The sequence below is a fragment of the Bombyx mori genome, chromosome 13, assembly GCF_030269925.1.
Source record: "Bombyx mori chromosome 13, ASM3026992v2".
NCBI lineage: Eukaryota > Metazoa > Arthropoda > Insecta > Lepidoptera > Bombycidae > Bombyx > Bombyx mori.
The window spans coordinates 10,616,087-10,638,051 of record NC_085119.1 but is presented as its reverse complement, the minus strand read 5'-3'; the positions used below and the strand labels follow the sequence as shown (position 1 = coordinate 10,638,051).

The following is a 21,965-nucleotide window of genomic DNA, read 5'->3' as shown; positions in this document are numbered from 1 at the left end:
GTTTTTAAGTAATTAAACATTTAACTGGCAATGCCGTAATATTGTGAGTACATTCAGCTAATTCTAAATAATTTTTTTTTTTACCAAAACAGAAAAAATCGAAAGTCGATTTTCAAGGGTAAAATATCGATTCACTGAATCGATTCAGTACGACATATCGATTTAAAAAATCGATTTATTTGGTCCGAGAAATCGATTCTTTGATTAATCGATTTGAGATCGCCATCCCTACTTGACAGTTCATTCACTCCACTCCGGTTAGGAAATTTTTCCAAGGACGTTTGAGTGGAGTTTATTTTTACGACTAAGCATACCAAAACGCGCGTTGGAGGTTGAGTCGAGTCGAGTTCAGCTCGTGTAAACGACTAAAGATACGGGGGTTAGTATAGTTACAACGGCTGCCCCACCCTTCAAACCGAAACGCATTACTGCTTCACGGCAGAAATAGGCAGGGCGGTGGTACCTACCCGTGCGGACTCACAAGAGGTCCTACCACCAGTAAAATGAAAATCAATGAAAATCAACTACATAATTAAATCATTTCAGTTTAATAGAAAAATAAATAATACATTGCAATATAATTCGGTATCACAGAAAAAGATCGCAGACAGCGATGCCTAATAAGCTGGTAGATAATGATATAAATAATTCATGACAGGTCCAGAGACGCGAACGAATCATAAACATATTTCTTTCCTTGCTGCTCTACGTCCGTATTAATTTGTATATTATCTTTCCAAATAATACTCTAAGCCCAAATAGTCCACAATAATAATTCGTGTTTCCTGCTATTCAAGATAATATTTACTTAAAAACTAAAATATGTAATTTTTTATGAAGTATAGATGTTTTTACCCGTTCCGTATTCTATAAAATTATTTTATTTTATTTTATAATAAATAAAAAACAAATAGACTTCATGAAAGAAGGCTCAACTATAAAATCCAACAGTATCAATCCAACAAGTCCGCTAGCATTCTTCGTATAATTCGTATAATATTTATTCCTCTCTCTGCAACACGATAGACCCGCCACTCGCACGGTGATTTGCTAAGAAATTCCTCCCTTCGTTTTATTATCATTTGAGCGTCTGATAGATTTTAATTATCTTCGATTATTACTTTGTTTTCAACAGATTATTAAGTCCGATTACAATTCATGTGTTTACTTAAAATTTTAACAATTGAGACGTCTCTGTCATACTTAAAAAAAACAGCGTCATTAATCTTTGAAAAGGAACCATGTCATCTTTATTTTCATTTTTCAATATTGTAAAAGATCTATATTTTTTATCGGATTTTAACTATTTCGAAAGATAGATGAGAGAATAAAGAATAAAGAAAGATGAATAGAATAAAGAAATATAATAAAGAAAGATACGTTTCGGTTTGAAGGGTGGGGCAGCCGTTCTAGCTATACCTGAGACATTTGCGTTGTGGATGTCTATGGGCTCCAGGGCTGTGAGCTCGTGCACCCATCTAAGCAATAAAAAAAAAAGATAAAATCATTAGTACTTCAACCAGTTTGAATACGTATGTGATTATGAAATGTCGCGAGACCCGGCTTTTTGGGATCCATTGGCACTTCCACTACTGTCGCTGTCTTTGCGCCAGCTAGCCGCAGAAAACGTTTGGAGGGACACGTTATCTGTTCTGCTGCTAGAATCTGTTTTTTTCCAATAAGAACGAATTTTCTCGCGTTTATACCACAAAACACATATTAAAACTACAGCCAGCAGAACAACGCCACCAGCCATCCCCAATATATCAGCCCGAAATCGAACTGAACCTGAAATAAATTAAAATGCCATTAAAATTATTATACAGTAGTGTTAGGCGCTACGTAATCGCGATTCACATCATGTTTATATCCGCCTTAATTTAATCTTGAAAATCTCATATTTAACGCCTAAAACAGTGCTTCCCAATCTTTTTTCGTTCCCGTACACCTTAAACTTTCGTTTATTAGTATGCTTCCCTGATAATTCCATACCTACTCATGAAAATGCATCTCTTTTCTCTTAACAGACACAAAATTAGAAAGGTGCTATACAAACAAAAATATTGTATTTTACCAACCCAGCACACAGTCTAGAGCCTTAGTAAGCCATTAGTTATTAAGTTCATTTTAATCTACATATTGTAGACATAATACATTATAATCGTGTTTATATAAGTTAACTAAGGACTTAACTAATAATTTAAAACTTTCTTCTCAATATTTCCGCCATTTCTAATATAATTTTCACGTACTCCCAATAGGACCCCATAACCCTCAGAGGTAAGCGTACGACAGATTGGGATTCACTGGCCTAGAGTGATATTAATTTTAAAGAATTTTATTGAGTCAGTCGAAATCTAAAATACGCATCAATTATTATGTAAAATTTAATTATAAAAAATATGCTATCACTGAAAAGTCGGTGTACATCTATGCCGATTTTTTAAAAAATCAAGAGCACAATACTTTTCGAAATTATATTCCATTCGTTTGGATGTTTTCTCCATTGGCAGTTGTTCTCGCATTGCTATGTAATTGACTCACATAAAAATGGATAATCGGAAAACAAGCTGAATCCTTACGTCTTTCGTGTCATTGTGACTTTAGATAGATCATTCTATAGGATTCTGACCTATGCGGCTTTTTGAAATCTCACACTGTTGATATTGATCAGGATATTAGAACGAAGTTACCAAAGTAAATTTATTGTCATCATTCCAAGATGCGTTTGGAAATTTTCAAATTAATCGGACGTTTTTAAGTTGTCGAAAGTGACGTTTAATAACTCCGTTACACACAAAGAAGCACACATATGTACATACCGAGTCAATGTCAATAAGCGTGTTAAAAAACGTTGACCCGAAATAAGCATAATCAGTACTTATTATAATCTAAATCTCATTATAATATAATTATTAATATCGACGCTTGAAAAACAAACGTGACTAAGCGACAATAACTGCTTTATACATAAATGATAGGCAATAACCATATTTGATGCGCAAAAAATATATATTTCTAGGCCCATTAAAATCATTCCAATCCTACAGCTAGATTCGTTAATATAGATTTTTTTTCAGATATTTCAACTTTAAATTAGTCTACTGTAAAGTTCACGCATCGTCGCTTAGTCACGTTTGCCTTTCAAGCGTCGATATACATAATATGTTGTCTCGCCCCCACTTTTGGAAACGAAATCCTAAAATATACTACTACTACTAATAAAACTTAATACTAATAAATACTACTTACTTCTTTGTTCGACGTAGAGTGTCATGATGTCTCTACTCTCCGCGGCCTCGTCGTGTAGTAGAGCAGCGCATGTCCACTCTCCTAAGTCATCATTGGTTACCGATATAATCGTCAAAGAACAATCACCATAATCTAAATCTCTGCCGGTTGTAAAAAAGTATCTGCCCAGTATTGCGCTGAAAATATAGGTTAGGTTTTTTTTTTTAAATCTACTTATATTGTATCTCAAATTGTTTAAATAATTTTTGCAGTTACATCCGCGGTTCGTGTCATTTATTAGACAATTGAAAATTAAAGGGTTCGTGGCCACAGAAAACTCAGGTAAAGCGGTAAAATTCTTTATATTTTATCCATAAAGATAGGTATAGGTCGTATAGGTCGTCTTGTGAGCTCGCACGGGTAGACTCTCGACTTCTCTCTCGACTCGTTTCGTTCTGAAGGATAGGGCAGGCGTTGTACTATAGAACTAAGACTAAAAACGCATATCTACAGATGTGTGGTGGCATTTACGTTGTTGATGTCTATGGGCTCCAGTCACCATTCTACAACCAGTGGACTGAGGGCTCGTCCACCCATCTAAGCAATAAAAAAAAACTTCAAAAATTAGTACCTGCGTGCGGGATTTGAACGTCGGCATAGTTTGCAGCGCTCGATACGAATGCACTGGGCTTTTTAACATTTAGTCCACGATGACTTCAGAAAGTTGATAAAGTTAAGAATTTCAATTTTAAGTACTATTATTTATAGAGTTCTTGTCACGGTTTTTAGAGTATAAAACTAAAAATCTCGATGATAACCCGCTTACCGATAAATTATAATTATAATGTAGATAATCGCGAAGATTTAGAACATTTTTTTTTGCCTAGATGTGTAGACGAACTCACAGCCCACCTGGTGTTAGATGGTTAGTGGAGTTCATAGACATCTACAACGTAAATGCGCCACCCACCTGGAGATATAAGTTCTAAGGTCTCAATATAGTTACAGCGGCCGCCGCGCCCTTCAAACTGAAACGCATTATTGCTTCACGGCAGAAATAGGCAAGGTGGTGGTACCTACCCGTGCGGACTCACAAGAGGTCCTACCATCAGTAAATATTTAAACTTGATTATCGTACTTACTTTTCCTTTGTAACAGACGGATCAATGCTAATGCCAACAAATTTTGGGGACAAGAACCGACAGTATTCCAACGGTCTGTTCCCATTCGACGTTTTACAAAACAATGTAGCACTCCCATCAATCACCGTAGGGATCTCCTTTTGACTAGCCGCTAACGGACCAGTCACACGAACTACTAATTTATCGGTAAGTTCGACTCCCATTTGCCTTCTTGGACCCATATGACAAGTCCATTCTCCGGAGTCTTCATCCGTAGCGTAAGAAAACGATATACCACAATCGCCAGTTTGAAGACTTTCACCGGCATACCTACAATCGCGAAAATAATATCATAAATTTTGCAAGGCCGCTTGTATCCGTCTATTATTCTCAAAATGACTTAAAAGTGGGGGGGAGCTATTCTAGAGATGGGGCATTTAAAAGGCATATAGACCCATGAGATGTATGTAAATAGTGGTCTACTACAAACAGGTCTGATGGACCTGAGACCTTTACATATTAACCAGGATGTGTGGGCGAACTCGGGGCTCAGCCGGTAGAAAACAAGTTTGCTACAGTGGCGTAGCGTGGTGAGGGTGGGGGGGCGCCCTGGGCGATACTTTTTAGGGGGCGGCAAAATTTCACAATAAATAATAAAAATATTTGAACCATTTCATATTTTTATCGCAACTACAAATTTGGACCGATTGAACTGGCAACACCGTCTATACTGACTCGCGGGGATTCCCCGTATTTTATAATAGTAAGGAAGTACGTGATACTTTGACAATTCAAAGAAAGTTTTACTGATGGATTGTCAGTTGTCCATTCCACATTGACATAATGTGGCTGCCACAAGTGGTTGAAGTAGAATATTTTTTGTATTAATAAACGCGATTGTAGCACTTAGATAATTTTTTTATTTAAAATCTTACCTGTATTAAATAATGATGCCTACTCTTGCCAAAAAAAATTATAGAATTAATGTATAGTGTACATCAGAGTGAAATACCTAAATGAAAGGGCGGCAAAATTGTATTCCGCCTCGGGCGACTGACACCCACGCTACGCCACTGGTTTGCTAATAACTGCCCGAGAACCTCTGAATGATTCCTAGTATCTCCAGCAGCTGATTGGCGAATGAGTTTACCAGCAGCGGTATCGCGACCCACCGAAACGATCCGACGAGAAACTCGAGCACCGAAAGTCAATTAGCTGGATCGATCTGAAAGAAGTTTACCTGTATAGGTACTTACTTGTACAGAAACGTGCTTGTGGCCAGGTGTTTTTTTCTGTAAATCTAATCTGATCCCCACCATTTGTGTGTATGACAGAATTAAATTGAAAGAAAAGCAAATTTAACAGCCACTATCCTAAACATTTACTCACTGATCGACGACACCCCTTCCACTCCTTAAGTTGCCATGTTTATAAGTTATGCAAATGAATATATATCTGACAAAACCAACAACTGTTTGATAATCACCAAAATAAACTGTCATCGGAATCATCGCTCCGTGGCACAGGAGTGTACTGGGTTCCGTTCGGATGTTGAAACCAACAATAGCTCAATGAAACCTCAGCTCTGCACGTTATTGTGAAACCCATATCCCTTTGTACAAAGATCGTTCTACTCGCAATGCTGTCTTCATTAACTTCATTCATGATTCTTGAACCTGCAATAGAATAATCTGTACCATTCTGTTTAAAGCTTGTCCAGTCTTGTCCATATTCCGTGCGTTTTATCACTTTCCGGCAAAAAATGTTCCAAAGTTCTTAGCGGCAGATATTCTGATATAAATATGCCATACGTACATACCTTCCCTAACACTCACATGACTTGATTAACAAATAAATGGACATTCGTCAAGAATTAACATTCACTTATTGAAGACGTGACTTTGATAAAAACTAAAATATCATGATACTTTAAATACATCTATAATCGTTAATACAGATAAAAATCACAAAGTCTAACAATTATTAAAGTAAGCGTTAATTCTGAATCTGAACACTGAACACATGCACGATCGTTCGACTTAAAAAAAGCTCATAATCATAATCTGCTTTTTGTTACATTTATACATACATATATTGGTTTTGAGTTTTTTTTTATTGCGTAGACGATCATTAAAGCCTCCACTGGTGTTAAATGGTTAGCGGAGCCCACTGAATACCGTCAATCACCTCGAGACGTGAGTTCTAAGTCTCAGATCCATAGTTTGCGACCCCCCGACCTTCAAACCGGAACGCATTACCGCTTCGCCGCAGAAATTACGGAAAGGGACCTGCGCGCTCACAAGACACCCTTTTTTAACACCGAGGAATCCATTTACGGATGCCCGTCGCGGGGGGTAACTGACCGGGTTATGTCGGACTCCGGCGCCTCCAGAGAGGAAGAGGGAGACGAGGAAGACCAATCACAAGACACCCTATCATCATCATCAGTAATACGCAAATAATTTTTTTTATGCGTTTCATTCTTATTACCTATTGTCTGTCCTTCATCTTGGCAGTCATTCGTGAACAAGAATTAAATACATATTTAATTACGTACTTATACAAATCGCTCGACACTCTTAAATTGTACTAAAAAAATCAAAATTACAAAATGACAAACCTAAATTGTATGGGGAAACCCTAATCAACGCTTGCATCGGTGTCCTCTGGTGTATTTGAGTGCCGACCCTTTCCTGAACTCCCACAGTACACCGCCACGTACCGAACACTTGTTCAGTTGGATTTTCCACCGTCATACCACAGTGTCGCATCTCGAAACCGTCCCCGTAATAACTGTGACAAAAATATCGAATATGTAACAGTGCCACGTCATCCCCGCAATAGCTGTGATCAAATATCGAATCTTATACCTTTAAACGAGCAATTCTTGTATATTAATATATACTTATATAATCTGAATCTCGGAAACGGCTCCAACGATTTTCATAAAATTTAGTATACAGGGGATTTCGGGGGCGATAAATCGATCTATTATAGCTATTTTATTTTCAAACAATGTTGTTTTATTCGTGTTTTCAATAATCAACTCTTCCCGACATCTATTGGCGAATAATAATACTATTTTTCTTAATTGAGGGCAACTAACCGCTTTAAAGACACAAGATGGCGTTATCAAAAAAAATCGGTCATCATCTTGTATGTAAGTGTTACGACTGATTGATAAACGACGAACATCACATCATCTTATGTGATATGAGACATGATATCATCTTAAGTGATAACGACAAGGCATAAAAATCAAAGAATATAGTTCAAATTTACTATTTTCATTTAAACCTCATTCAATACTTCGAGGGGTGAAAGGCTTTTGTTTAAGCGACATTTCTCTTAATACCTGACGTTTACATACATTTATCTTTATAATTAAAGGTCCGTTTTGTTTGGTGTTAGCATCAACAAATCGATGTTTTAAATTTAATTAAGTTTACCCCATTCAAAAGAAGTTTTAAATAACTCTAAATAACTCTCCTGTAATGTGCCGAAATGTCACTTAAATCAAATAGTCTTTCACCCCTGACTTATACAATAGATGTGTATCTAACTGAAGGGGAGTAGGCGTATTGGACACATTCACATATAGATATGATTGATGCAAGCTTTGTCGACATTATTGGAACCTATTTATTTATTTAAATATTAATTTCTCAAAGATCAAACCGATACCTCAAATCATTTACTATAATAGATCTAATTCCACTGACAATTTATTAAAATTTTGATTACTTATTAGTAATACAAAGTTTGATAAAAGAATTTAAAACCTATGTTTACTGTTCAATTATTGAGAAGAACGTTTTATTTAATTATAATATATGTCCGCAGATCCAAATATTTTTTTATTTAATTCTGCCGTGAAGCAGTAATGCGTTTCGGTTTGAAGAGTGGGGCAGTCGTTGTAACTACATATACTGAGATCTTAGAACTTAAATCTCAAGGTGGGTGGATTTACGTTTTAGATGTCTATGTGCTCCAGTAAGCCCTTAAGGCCAGGTGGGCTGTGAGCTCGTCCACCCATCTAAGCAATAAAAAAAAATAGCTGTCCTCAACTTTGTCCTCTATTTATATCAAAGTGAAAAACATTAAAATTAGCTGAATACCTGTGCGCACCATCGCTCAAGCCGTTCATAATATTATAACCAACATGTTCCGTTATCTTTTGGAAACGACAAAATGTGATATTCTTCTGTGTATGCAATATGTTGCAGTACAAATGTAACTTCTTAGCATTCGTATCTTGTACGTATCCCGTGTCCAAACTTTCAACTAAAAATCATATATGAATCAAAACAACAATATGCAACACCTGAATTTTATTATGTACTAGCTGACCCGGCAGACTTTGTAGTCCTCAATCGATAGGGTAGACTGGGTACGGTTGAAACATTTTAGCGTTTATCATGCACAGCATTGGAATTTATTATGAGAGTGATGACGTAAATATATTAAATAAAAGACCTTATATCTGTCTACTACTGGGCAATGTTATTTAAGATTATTGTATAGTATTTTCAGTATAAAATCATATTTAAAAAAAACAGTAATTTGTTTCAACCGTCCCAATTCCAGGGTCGGTTGAAACAGTGCCTGGGGTCGATTGAAACACATGCAAATAATACAAAATATAATCAATAATCATGTTTCATTAATCATCTAATAATATTTTACAAATCGTAATGACACAGTTGAATATCACAAATGTGTTTTTTATTAATAATCAATCTTTGGCGATACTTATAATCTAACATTATTTTTAATCAGCCTTTAAAGTTTTATGTTAAGTACAACTTAAACTAAATAATAATCATACATTGGTGGCGGTGACGATATTTTTGCAATATTTGTGTGAATATATTTCTCAACTATTGACAGCATTATAAACTTTTAGAAAAAAAAGACATTATTCCTATAAAAAAATTATATTAAAAAAAAAATACTTGAATGGTTACGAGATCATTCGGAGTCACAATTGTGACAAACATAACTAAGGCTACCTTGTGTGCACTCTTCATGCGCCCACATTTTACATACTGTGCATTGTATCCATTTTTCCCTGGGTCTGCTTTCTGAATATGCTGACATACAAACAACACAGTAGCACTCCTCTTCTTCTGATGATGATGACTCTTGGTGCATCTTAATTTTTCCCCTGCTTCTAGCATTTGTTTTAGTCTTTCCCCCATCTAATCTTTTCTTAACTTGTTTAGCTTTGGTTCGTTTCAATCTGTTTTCATATTCTCTTCTTATCTCTTCTTTTTCAGGTGTGTCTGTGTAGATAGTAGATTTCCTGGTTTTTCGGCCCCTATTTGTTAATTTCCTTGGAGGAGCTTTTGGTAGTGGTCGTATTACTTCTGGCGAAAATAAAGATGGTGTAGTCAAAGTCATGATACTTCCCGTTTGAGTTGTTAACACAGGAATGGATTGAGAACTTTTAGAGGGTTTGGGTGAAATTTGCTGAGCGCTACTACTACTTTCATGTCCGGGTAATATAATCAAAAGTTTTGGATTTGCAATAATGTTTTCCTGTTCTTTATCAAGTACTTGTGAACATTGTGGCATATTTTCAGTCGGTTGTTGTACAAGAAGAGCTTCATTAGAAAGCTCCTCCATCTCTTCTTGTGGTTCGAGGGTTAAAATGGAAGGTGATGTTGGTGGCGTTTTATCCTCAAGTGTATTAATATTCTGAATAGGACCATCAGCTGCTTCTAATGGATTTGGCCTATCTGTCACAAAGGCAGGTGCAAAATCGAGCTCAGTAAACAAATGTCGATTAAATGGAACAATCCCAGTTGTGCGAAAGCCAGCTTGAATATTGGATTGTGTAAGAGCAAGCGGCATAGCAGTAGTTAAAATCCCTGGAATGTCGTATATTGTCATTGTCTTTCCGGGGTGGCTTCGCATCCATCCATCGCAGGTCGAATTTACAGCTTTTTTTAGTGGACCGAATACAGATCGATCAAGTGGTTGGAGTTTGTGTGAGCAGTGGGGAGGGAAAGATAGCATTACAATACCATTCGTCTTGCAAAAGTCTAGTGCGTTAATGTGTATATGTGACGCGTGGTTATCAAGCACAAGTAAAATTTTACGCGAAGGAGAAGCATTCGTATGTTTCCTGAAGTGATCCAGGAAATGCATAAATGATTCATCCTGCATCCAGCCAGAAGGATTTGCACTCCCAGCAGATCCTATTGGCCCATCCCTGACAAAGTGATCTTGGTATCGTACTCGCGGAAAGACAAAGAACGGAGGAATAGCATTTCCGATGGCATTGACCGCAATGGCTACTGTAACTAAAGCACCCCTCTCCGCCGAAGTTACTGAGCCTACTTGACGAGCACCACGTCTAGCTATAATTCTGTCGGGTTTTTGCACAGTAGTTATGCCAGTCTCATCAACATTATAGATATTTTGTGGTTCAAATTTGTAGCGGTCCATAACATTAGCCAAATTGTCGTAGAAAGCATCTACGTTTTTCCTATTAAAGCTAGTCGCCCTAGAAAGACTTGTGGCTTGTGCTGCACGTACTGACAGTTCAGAATTTCTTTTCATAAACATGCGAAACCATTCTTCGCCAGCCATTCCGTTGTCATCCCAAGTCCGAGGTCGTGATAAGTTGTACTTGACGGTTAGTTCGTATGCCAATTTCATGACATCCTTTTTAGTTAGGCCAAAATATATATCTGCACATCTGATTAAATATTTAGATAACTCAAGCTCTTGTTCCCGGGTAAACACCCGATTGTGGGCCTTATATCCCATTTCTTGATTTTCGTCGTTACCAGCCGCATCTCGTTTATGTACATATCGGAACAGGGAACAGTGGTTCAGTCCATGTTTTTCTGCCGTTGTTCTTAACGACGATCCCGCTTTTACATCATCATAAGCTTGTTTATACGTTGATAAGTCTGCCCGACCTTTCGTAGTCTTTCTTTGGCGTACCCTTGGCATCTAGGAAACAAGAAAATTAAATAAATAAACTGTTTCAACCGTACCCACAAATAACGTTTCAACTGTCCCCAACCCCCGCTCTTGGTATAAAACGGTTCGCAGTAAGAATGTTAATAAATTTAAATAAAAACTAATCATACTGCGATATTATTCAAACTTCAATTAAAACGGAACAAAACGCTCTATACTCTAACTTTAGACAAAATCTTTATAATTGCAAAAATGTAGTTACCAAAATACTTACTTTTCCGTCAAAAAAGACAATGGGGCCTCCTATACACGAGGACGACGCCCGAAGAGCGACGTAATACTAAAATTCGTGTTCCGACTTGTCGTCCGCTTCGTACTCCCCTTGCACCCCTCACCTTACCACGCACTGTTTACGCGATATTCATTTTGTTTCAACCGTCCACCGTTTCAACCGTACCCAGTCTACCCTATATAAAAGACCTAAACTTTTGTATAAAATAAACTTAAAACAAACAAAAGGAATCCGTCTGACGGGGGACACAACAGAGGGAAAACAAATTTGTTATTTTTAATTAACTCCGAGCATTTTCATATTTATCTAAACCTTTTAAACCTTCTCTGGACTTCCGCAAATAATTCAAGACCAAAATTAGCTAAATCGGTCCAGCCGTTCTCGAGTTTTAGCGAGACTAACGAACAGCAATTCATTTTTATATATATAGATAGAAGATAGATTAAAAAAAAACTTTTTGTATAATATAACATACAGTACAAAACACAACACACAGTTTTCTAAGAAATTGTGGATTATCAATAATAGCTCTATTATTTCACAACGAAATTGAATTTATACGTAATTGTGTCTATCATTTTAATAAAGTATTGTCATGATCCTCATCAGAACATCATTGGGTTTGGGATACTCTGTACACGACTTTATATGTGAAGAAATAGATTTGATATAATACATGTAAATCATGGTTGATTGATGAAGATTAAATTTTAGTCATTGATAGGCCCTCATTTGAGTTCTCGTACAAAACAGAAATGGTTCTGGGATGAACGCTCCCACCTACGGCGTTTCATGAACTTAATGAATTTTACTATTATCATCTCTGATCAATCGAAAATTGAAAAGAGTCCGCTGCGGAAGGCAACAGATTGCATGCTTACTCAACACTATTGATACCAATGAGCGCCAGTGACCTCTTACTACCAAGGAAGTCGAAAGGTCGTCTACTTCGTAAATGTACCTGTGTACATTTATAGCGAAACTCACCTTCCACCTCAACTTTGGTGTTGGCTTGTACTTCTGCTACTTGTCCTGGCAGACCAAGGACAACATTCCAGTTCCCTTGAACCGCTCTCGTGGTCCGATCCAAAGTCACGCTGCAGTGTCCAGGCACAAACGAAATATCAGAAAAGGGCTGTTCAACCAAACAGTAGGCGCTGTTGAGCGTAGTGAGATCAACATGAGCGTGCCTTTCCCCGTCTTGTAGAGCTATTGGTGTTGGATGGTATTCTGGTATTTCATCTGTGAGGTTTTAACAATTTTTTTGTAGTCAGTCTCAATATTTTTTGTTCAGTGACATTTAAGGATCGAAAGATTGCTTGTGGCCCTAAGGCCTTATCAGTTGCACCAGGACAGATGGCCAACTTGGGCTGGAGTGAGATTTGCTCACAGCTGCTCAAACACCTGGGAAGGAGACCTAACAGCTCGTTGGGAACTGCTTCGGGAATGCATCTACTACCAGATATGTGGACCCGCACGGGTAAGTACCATCAGCCGGTCTATTTATACCGCAGAACAGTCATGAGCTCCGCTCTGAAGGGTGGAACCGCCGCGCCGTGATATAAGACAGCATGATAACCCACCCATACGAGCTTACAATACACCCTGCTATCAGTTAGTACCGCCTGTCCACGATCGTTGACGCGTAGTATTTTTTTTATAAAAAATGGTACCTGCGGGCTTTTTTTTATTGCTTAGATGGCTGGACGAGCTCACAGCCCACCTGGTGTTAAGTGGTTACTGGAGCCCATAGACATATATCTACAACGTAAATGCGCCACCCACCTTTAAATATAAGTTCTAAGGTCTCAATTATAGTTACAACGGCTGCCCCAATCTTCAAACCGAAACGCATTACTACTTCACGGCAGAAATAAGCAGAAGGGATGGCACCTACCCGTTCGGACTCACAAGAGGTCCTACCACCTGTAATTACGCAAATTATAATTGATTCGAACATCGACATAATTGCTTAGCTCAATACGAATACCTACACCGAGCATCTTATCCTTCAGGCCAGGACGACGTCAAATTAACAATCGACGTCGATGAACATTGTTAACGGTAGCCTTGCATCACATCTATTAATTCTGATCGCGCAGGAACCAGTCAGCGTTGACGCCCTAGACACGTCCTTACGAAGCCATCAGATCCAATAACCCTTGCATTAGACACCTTTAGCCTTTAGCTCTAACACTATGAGTAGAGACCCCGATAACCGTACTCGTCGAACTCGGCAAAAAGTTCGACGTGCAACCTAACCTAAGCATCAGCCCGCTGCGTTTCTCGCCTGATCTTCTCAGCAAGTCGCGATGCCGATCCGGTAGTAGGTTCATTCGCGAAGCAGCTACTCTTGATTTGTTAGGTCTCCCTTGGAGGCACTCGGGTAGCTGTTAGCAAATCCCACCGCTCCTGGCTAAGCACTTGCTCGCCCACCTGTACTTGTGAAATTGGAAAGGCCTCCGGGCCACCAGTAATCCCTCCAAGATAAAAAAAACGAATCGCTAACCACTTTAACAACAATAAACGCATGATGACTAATCAGGAAAACGGACATTGGATTGCGAAGACAAGTGTCAATACTTTCAAAAGATGGTAAAAGCATTGATAATGGCATGATTATAATGGCATTAAAGCTGATTGAATATAAACTTCGATCAGCTATTATCAAACAATGAATTGGTGTACGATCAATCAATTATATTTTTTATCGACGTAACGTAAACGATTAAAACATCAAACCTGAACCTGAAGTTCAGACTATGTGTTTCAAGGTGATCTGTTGACCGATAAGAAAAGTAACATTTGTCGGGCGACCACGTGTAAAGTCGAATTGAAATCGGATTTTTTTGGCTCAACAATTTTATCGCAGACTTGTATTACCAGAATACGATTCGATTTTCACGGCTTCTCTTCAAATATTGAATTATATTATATTACAAACAAGACTAAGTCAGCGGTTTTATTAGCAGTTTCCTAAGTAAACGGTTTTATTAGCAGTTTCCTAAGTCAACGCTTTTATTAGCAGCTTTCTAAGTAAGCGGTTTTTTTTTTGTTTTAATAGATAGAGATTAATCAGAGAGTCTCAAAAGAGTTTCACCTTGAACATGCACTTCAGACCATCCAGTTATAGAATAATTTCCTCTAGTAGCAGTTAACCTCCATCTGCCTTCGTCTTCTTTAATTATGTTACGGACTCTCACACCGCATCCATCGCTCCAACTTTCGTATCTAAAATAAAACTTAGCAATTCAGTTTCAGTCATCGCAATTTTAATGGTTTAACACCAAATCTTTCAAGACTCTAAATCAATTATTTATATTAAGCAATATTAAATGAAACACGCCTTAATGAAATGAACGGTAAACTGATTTTCCTTTTGTAAATATCTCTAATTATCCCACACTCAGATCCGACTCAGGCGACGTGGCAATGGAAAGCGTCTTTCCCCCGAAACATGTCTTATCGTATCCCCCGGATCCGCTCTGGGTCAACTAACCCATAGACACAACCCACTGAGAAACTCAGCTACTACAACCTCGATCCCGTGGTAGCCAACTCTCTCAGACAGCCCCGTGAGCTCACCTATAAGCCATTGTATAGCTGGAATAGCTATTTAGGCTACCAGCGAAACCAGGAACCTTTCCTGGAAACCTTCACAAAAACCTTTCGTAAAGTGTAAAGCTACACCAAAATTAGATACAGTCCGATGAATGGTTTATGAACGCATAAAGAAGAAACATACAAATGTTCAGTTGTATACACATAGGTAACTGACAACTTGGCTACACTTAAAACGTTGGTTGGTGGTTTGAACATGAAAATATTACAAAATACACATACACATTTAATATAATATACGTTTTAAACATATTTCACTATTTAACCAAAAATGTGTTATTTTGTAAGCCGAACCTTCTTATCCTTGTAATCTTGGAAAGTTTGCGTACTAAATGGTCAATGTCAAAAAATATTGTATCTAACTGACCTGTTTTGAGGGGGCTGTCGAACATCAAACGTGACGCCTTTTGGTGTTGTGACCGAACAAGACTGCTGGTTTACCAACTCTCTGTTCAGTTTTAAAAGAGCTTCATGTCCCTTTGCTACTCTTAATTCATATGGCGACCCTAATCCTCGTTGCATTAAGTATAAGTTCCCTAATCTCACGTCAAATGTTGCTATCTGAGTAAATCCATGATGAATCCAAATAGACACTAAAACGAATTTAGCACTTAGTCAATAAAAAATTGCATGTTGGTCAATTTTGTATTTTCTATTAATTAGAAATTAAGCATAGTTTTTGTTGTTTCTGGAGTTTATTGTGTAAAAAATAACCAACATTTAATTTCTGATTTTACATATTAAGCTTTTTGAAATTATGTTCCCTTTATAAAGGTCTCATTAAGTTAATCATATAATAACTTACCTAGGAGTGCAATAATAAAATCCTTCATTGTTTTTTAGATTCCAAAAAATCAAATTACGCGAGCTTAAAATAGCACATTGTCTGTCTGTAAACATCAGCTAGACTGGAAAAAATTAGCAGACTAAGCTTAATTTATCGACTAGTTATCACTGTATTAATCACTCGCTATTGCTTCATCTGATGTACGATAGCTCTTATGTTAATTATTATTCTATAAAGCTTGATAATCATGATTACGTTCACGAATCAACACGATTTTAGGATTAAGATTGTTTCATAGAAACAAAAAAAAGTTATTCTGTATTATTTTATTTGAGGGTTGTATTATAAAAGACTCCTAAATATTGCGCACTAATGAATAATATTCATTAATCATTAAACGTGTAACTTACTTAAATTTTTTATTGCTTTATGATAGGCTAGCATACGGTTCAGTTTGGTTCAGTTGTTGATTGTTGGTCGTCGTCGCATACGGACGTCGGCAACGCCATGGGCATGCCAAAACGCATGGGCATGCCTAAATAGTAGTGTAGATAATTATTAATGTAAGACTTTTACAAGTAAGACTTTTTAAAAGTTTTGTAATGTACGATTTGTTTGCAAAACAAATTCACCAATTATGAAACAACAGTGATTTATATGATTTATCTTTTCTATCTTAAATACTTAGTCCGGCCATAAAATATAATGTTACAATTAAAAATAAACAAAATATTACATTTGAATTTGGAATCTGTCATTTTTATATGATTGCTCATTGAATTTTCTCATTTTGGCGCCAATACATTGTACAATATTTTGCGATATTAAAATGGAGTGGGGTGATAAAGAGAACCGAATCGCTGTGATTGCATTACACAAAGTAGGTATGGAGACAAATGCAATTTCTAAAACTCTCCATACGCGTGGTATTAGTAAAATGTTTGTGTACCGGGCTATTAATAGGTGCAATGAGACCTCCTCTGTTTGTGACAGAAAAAGAACTGGCCGTCCACGTAGTGTTCGTACGAAAAAGGCAGTCAAAGCAGTAAGGGAAAGAATTCGAAGAAATCCTGTCCGACAGCAAAAGATTTTGTCTCGGGAGATGAAGATAGCACCTAGAACCTTGTCGCGTATTTTAAAAGATGACTTAGGACTTGCAGCCTATAAGAGATGTACTGGTCATTTCTTAACTGATAATTTAAAAGAGAATAGGGTGGTAAAATCGAAACAACTACTGAAGCGGTACGCAAAGGGAGGTCATAGAAAAATTTTGTTTACGGATGAGAACATTTTTAGAATTGAGCAACATTTTAACAAACAAAATGACCGTATTTATGCTCAAAGCGCTAAGTAAGTTTCCCAACTAGTCGACAGAGTGCAACGTGGGCACTATCCGACTTGAGTGATGGTTTGGTGAGGTATTAGCTATAAAGGAGTGACTGAGCCATACTTTTGTGAAAAAGGTATCAAAACATCAAAAGTGTATCAAGATACCATTATTGAGAAGGTAGTGAAGCCCCTTAACAACACCATGTTCAATAATCAAGAATGGTCCTTCCAGCAAGACTCGGCGCCAGGTCATAAAGCTCGGTCTACGCAGTCTTGGTTGGAAATGAACGTTTCGGACTTCATCAGAGCTGAAGACTGGCCGTCGTCTAGTCCCGATCTTAATCCGACTCACAAGACTCACAAGAGGTCCTACCACCAGTAAAGTTACCCCAATAGCCAGTTTGAATGGTTCTTACATCTTGCCAGACACATTGAGAGCCCGCTGTAGGGGCGAGCGCGAGGTAGCAACTGTTCAAGCGGGTGTGAGTGAGATAGAGTGCTTAGTCTATTGCGATCTTTTACTGCACATTAGCTATCATTTATGGGATTTATCCTGCGTTCTTCAGGAAAGGAACATTAAAACCATAGCACCACGCGAGTTAGTGTGATAACATGAATCACTTTTATCTCACAAATATTTACGTTCGTAAACCAAGTTCTTTCGCGAAAAAGTAAAAATCATTGTAAAAATGATTCTATAATTTAATCAATAATTTCGGATTTATTTCAGAAGTCTGAAGAAACGCAGCAGACAACATGGCGCAGCGCCATCGAGTTCAAAAAACCAAAAACAGTCATAATATGATGCAGCTGTCAGCACACACATACACAAAAAGGCACGCGTGCGCGCACACACACGCACACTAGGAGTGGGTGATATAAATCGTATATAGATTCAATATCTATATATCGCACCAATATCGTTGAATCCGATATCGCCCCGCACGAAATCTATATATCGATATCAGCCGATACACGATATTGCTCGATGTGATGCGCATCGCCATATCGTACCGATTCGTGAATCGAAATCTATATTTCGATATCAGCCGATACACGATATTGCTCGATGTGATGCGCATCGGCATATCGTACCGATTCGTGAATATCAGCGATATTCGTTTGGTTCGTATCGAATCGGCCAGAGTGAGTGAGCGCACGATAGGGATATCATGTGATGAATGAAACAGAAACAGGCATTATCCATACAATTGTAAACCTTATATTTAAGTCCATATGTCTGTAGATTATTCTTAGCGTATCAGCAGGATACAATTTAGGAAAGAAGTTTCAACTTTCGACCCTAACTTGAATGCAGTATAGCCTATTTGCATCGTTGAATTTAATTTCACGCGCTTTGACCTTGAACTAGAATATTTGGACAAGTGTTTATAAATACTTAAAAGTTTTTTGTGTTTGATTTTTAAAGTACACATTTTTCTATTTTTAGTTGAATCCAAATAATTGAGTTTATTTCTTGTGTTTGTATTAAACTTTTGAAATCTACACTCTTTTGGTATATTTTGTAATTTTAAATTAAGACACAAAATACTAAAAACTGAAAATAATGTAGCCAGTCCTAAGCCTGGTAAAAGCATGAAGGAAAGTTTTTTTGATATTTTTATTTTCATGTTCTTTTTATTACTTTAAGATCATATTATAAATTGATATCAGAAAACCAACCGTATAACGTTGACTTAAATCTATATCTACTATGATATTATATCAGCGTATCGTTTCAAATCTCAAATATCATGAATCGAGAAAATCTACTAGCATCCATCAATATATAGATTCAGAAAATATATAGATTCAATATCCGATATTGATCCTCGATATATAGATACGATTCGATACGCGGCAAAACCGATATTACCCACTCCTAACGCACACGCACACATGCGCGCACGCACACGCACACACACGCAGCGCACACGCACAAACACGCACGCACACTCACACATAAGTAGTCCGCCGGCGCTGGCACATCAAATAGCTTCTTTTGTCTTTGCAATAAAGGTGAAAGAAGAATGGCAATTTTTACCTGAATGCTTTAAAAGGCGTCTTAGATTAAGAGATAAACGAAACTTAATTATTTTATTTGCTCGTTTTTATACGATATTAGATTTACGTGGCAAAGCCACGGAAAAAATGTTAATTTAATAAGCTTTTAATTCGATTTTGGTGTACTTCCGGTTTAATACATTTGTAATGTATGGCATTAATACTTATGCCACAAAAAAAGCAGTATTTTTTGATAAATATTTTCAAAAAGTATTTAAAATGATAAATAATAACATTAATTATCCTTTGTTACAATTAGTACATAATTACATAACTAAATAATAGTAATGGCAGCACTGCAGAACACAATGATTTTAACAGTATGACAACTGACTCTATAGTCTACTCTAATAGGTAAATTAGCTTTGCAAGCCTTCGTTTGTCGCAAATATGTGACTAGGCGTTCAAAAAAAGTACCTATCTCTGACACACATTTTTACACATTTACAAAGAAGAAAGAACAAACTACATAATAATTATGTGTGTACTTAGGTAGCTCTGCAATTGCTAGGGATACCTACTCGAGTACTATTTATAGGTGTATCCTTGATTCATCTATGATAAATAAAATAAAATAAAAAAATAAAAAATAAAAAAGCCTGTATTTCCTTATCCTGAACTTTCATTTGCAATGTGGTATTAAATATTTGTTAGTGTTTAGTTAGTTATTAATGCTTATTGTCTAAATGTTAGTACGAGTTAATTTTTGTTATTGGATATGGACCCCTCCTCGGGTGAAGGCCTCCTCCAGTCCTTTCCACTGATCTCTGTCCTTGCCGATCGTTTGCCAGTATTTTCCTATTATTTCGGTTATGTCGTCAGCCCATCATGTTTTCGGTCTCCCTACCCTTCTTTTGCCAATTGGCCCTTTCCAGATTGTAGTGTTGACTGTCCACCTGGTGTCTGTGTATCTCAATACGTGACCTGCCCACTGCCATTTCAATTTTAGAGCTTGTGTGAGGGCATCTGTCATCTTTGTTTTCTGTCTTATTACTTTGCTCCTGACTTTTTGAACTTTTCTTATGTTTAGTATACTTCTCTCCATAGCTCTTTGTGTTGTTGTGATTCTTTGTTTTGCTCTTGTCGTGTATACCCAAGTTTGGCAGCCATACAGTAGACAAGGCAGTATACAGGTGTCTAATACAGTTTTCTTAAGGTTTATTGAGTAGTCTCCTTTTAAAATTTCTCTGAGTGACCAAAATTTCTTCCAGGCTATGTTTGTTCTTCTTTCAATTTCGTCTTCATTGTGCGTTTTTAAAAATGATATTTGTTTGCCTAGGTAGATGTAACTGTAGACATATTCTATAGTTTTTCCTTTTACATTGATGGGTCGTTCTATGCTGTTTGTCATGATTTTGGTTTTTGTAGCATTCATCTCTAATCCTACTTGTGAGCTCGCTTGAACAAGAGAGCGGAGCATATCTTGTAATTCATTTGCTGTTTCAGACAGCATAACTAAGTCGTCCGCAAATCTGAGATGATTTAGACACCTGTTGTTTATTTTTATACCTCTATTTTTCCAGTCTGTGTTTCGAAATACATCTTCTAGAACCGCGATAAACAGCTTAGGTGACAGGGGTCATCTATGATAATGAAACTAAAAATGTTATATAAACATATTATTATCGTTTACTTATTTTTTCAATTTGTTATAGTCCGTGCCTACAAAAATCAGAGACATCTATTATCGATAAATAACCTCAAATTATAAAGTAAACACGTTAACATCTTTTTTTTGTGACTTTCTAATAGGTAACAAAAATATTTCTGATTAAGCTTAAGTTATGTTATTCCTATCGTATTAGCATTTTTTATTTAAAGACGCTTCAAATAAATATCAGGTAAAATGTTATATAGAAAGCTGCCATTGTTCTTTAGTAATATTCGGCGTAATAAGTTTGATACTTCGAACGGCTTATAAACAATTGTATTCTAGTTTATAAAATTAAATGGTCTCTTTTAGTTGCAGAACAAGCGTACTCTTTCCATCTCTTTTAAATCAAACGCATACCTTAAAGTACAAGTTCTTCAATTACATACATTTTTGACGTTTCCCAAAAATTAACAAATTTGGATTAAGTCACTTCAATTCTAAAGGTGCGATGTATAATGTTGCATTGTTTGTTATATTCGTTGTTTTAAATGAGAAACGAATTTGTTCCGTTGATGTTTTTTTAATGTCTATCTCGTTCTGACGCCTTTGACCGAATGAACGGCCTGACGCTACTTTTGTTGTTTCAATACAGGGCTGTCACCTAACAGTTGAATTAATTGAATAATTAATATTTATGTGAAACTACATAGCAATTACGACTTAATTTTTTTTTAAATTTTTAACGTGATTTGCATTGTTGATATACAGTCACATTTCGGCTTGTAGTATGTTACTACTTGTTCCGTCGCTACTTGTACCTTGAGGAATATTGATTGCTACGTGATTTTATAATGGATTCAATAATGTTTTCATAAAAATGTCTATATCAGTTTAATTTTATCAATTGCTCCAACAAGATTTCAAAAGTTTTACTATCCGAATTTTTTCAAAATATTAATTTAAGTATATTAAATTAAAAATGCAGTCTAG

At 36.7% G+C, this 21,965-nt stretch overlaps 2 protein-coding genes across 2 annotated transcripts; both read right to left on the bottom strand.

The window, feature by feature from the left end:
* Positions 1 to 529: 529 nt before the first annotated feature.
* LOC105841933 (uncharacterized) lies at positions 530 to 16,157 on the bottom strand. The gene is made up of 10 exons (XM_012691970.4): positions 16,007 to 16,157; positions 15,569 to 15,794; positions 14,681 to 14,811; positions 12,568 to 12,822; positions 8,471 to 8,636; positions 6,973 to 7,145; positions 5,839 to 6,028; positions 4,374 to 4,682; positions 3,253 to 3,428; positions 530 to 1,788 (listed from the first exon to the last, which is right to left on the bottom strand). The coding sequence occupies exons 1-10, from the start codon at positions 16,032 to 16,034 to the stop codon at positions 1,541 to 1,543; spliced, it is 1,902 nt and encodes a 633-aa protein (XP_012547424.1). The 5' UTR covers positions 16,035 to 16,157; the 3' UTR covers positions 530 to 1,540.
* On the bottom strand, positions 8,982 to 11,755 carry LOC119629361 (uncharacterized). The gene is made up of 2 exons (XM_038015014.2): positions 11,563 to 11,755; positions 8,982 to 11,318 (listed from the first exon to the last, which is right to left on the bottom strand). Exon 2 carries the CDS (start codon positions 11,316 to 11,318, stop codon positions 9,324 to 9,326), a length of 1,995 nt encoding a protein of 664 aa, XP_037870942.1. The 5' UTR covers positions 11,563 to 11,755; the 3' UTR covers positions 8,982 to 9,323.
* Positions 16,158 to 21,965: the final 5,808 nt, after the last annotated feature.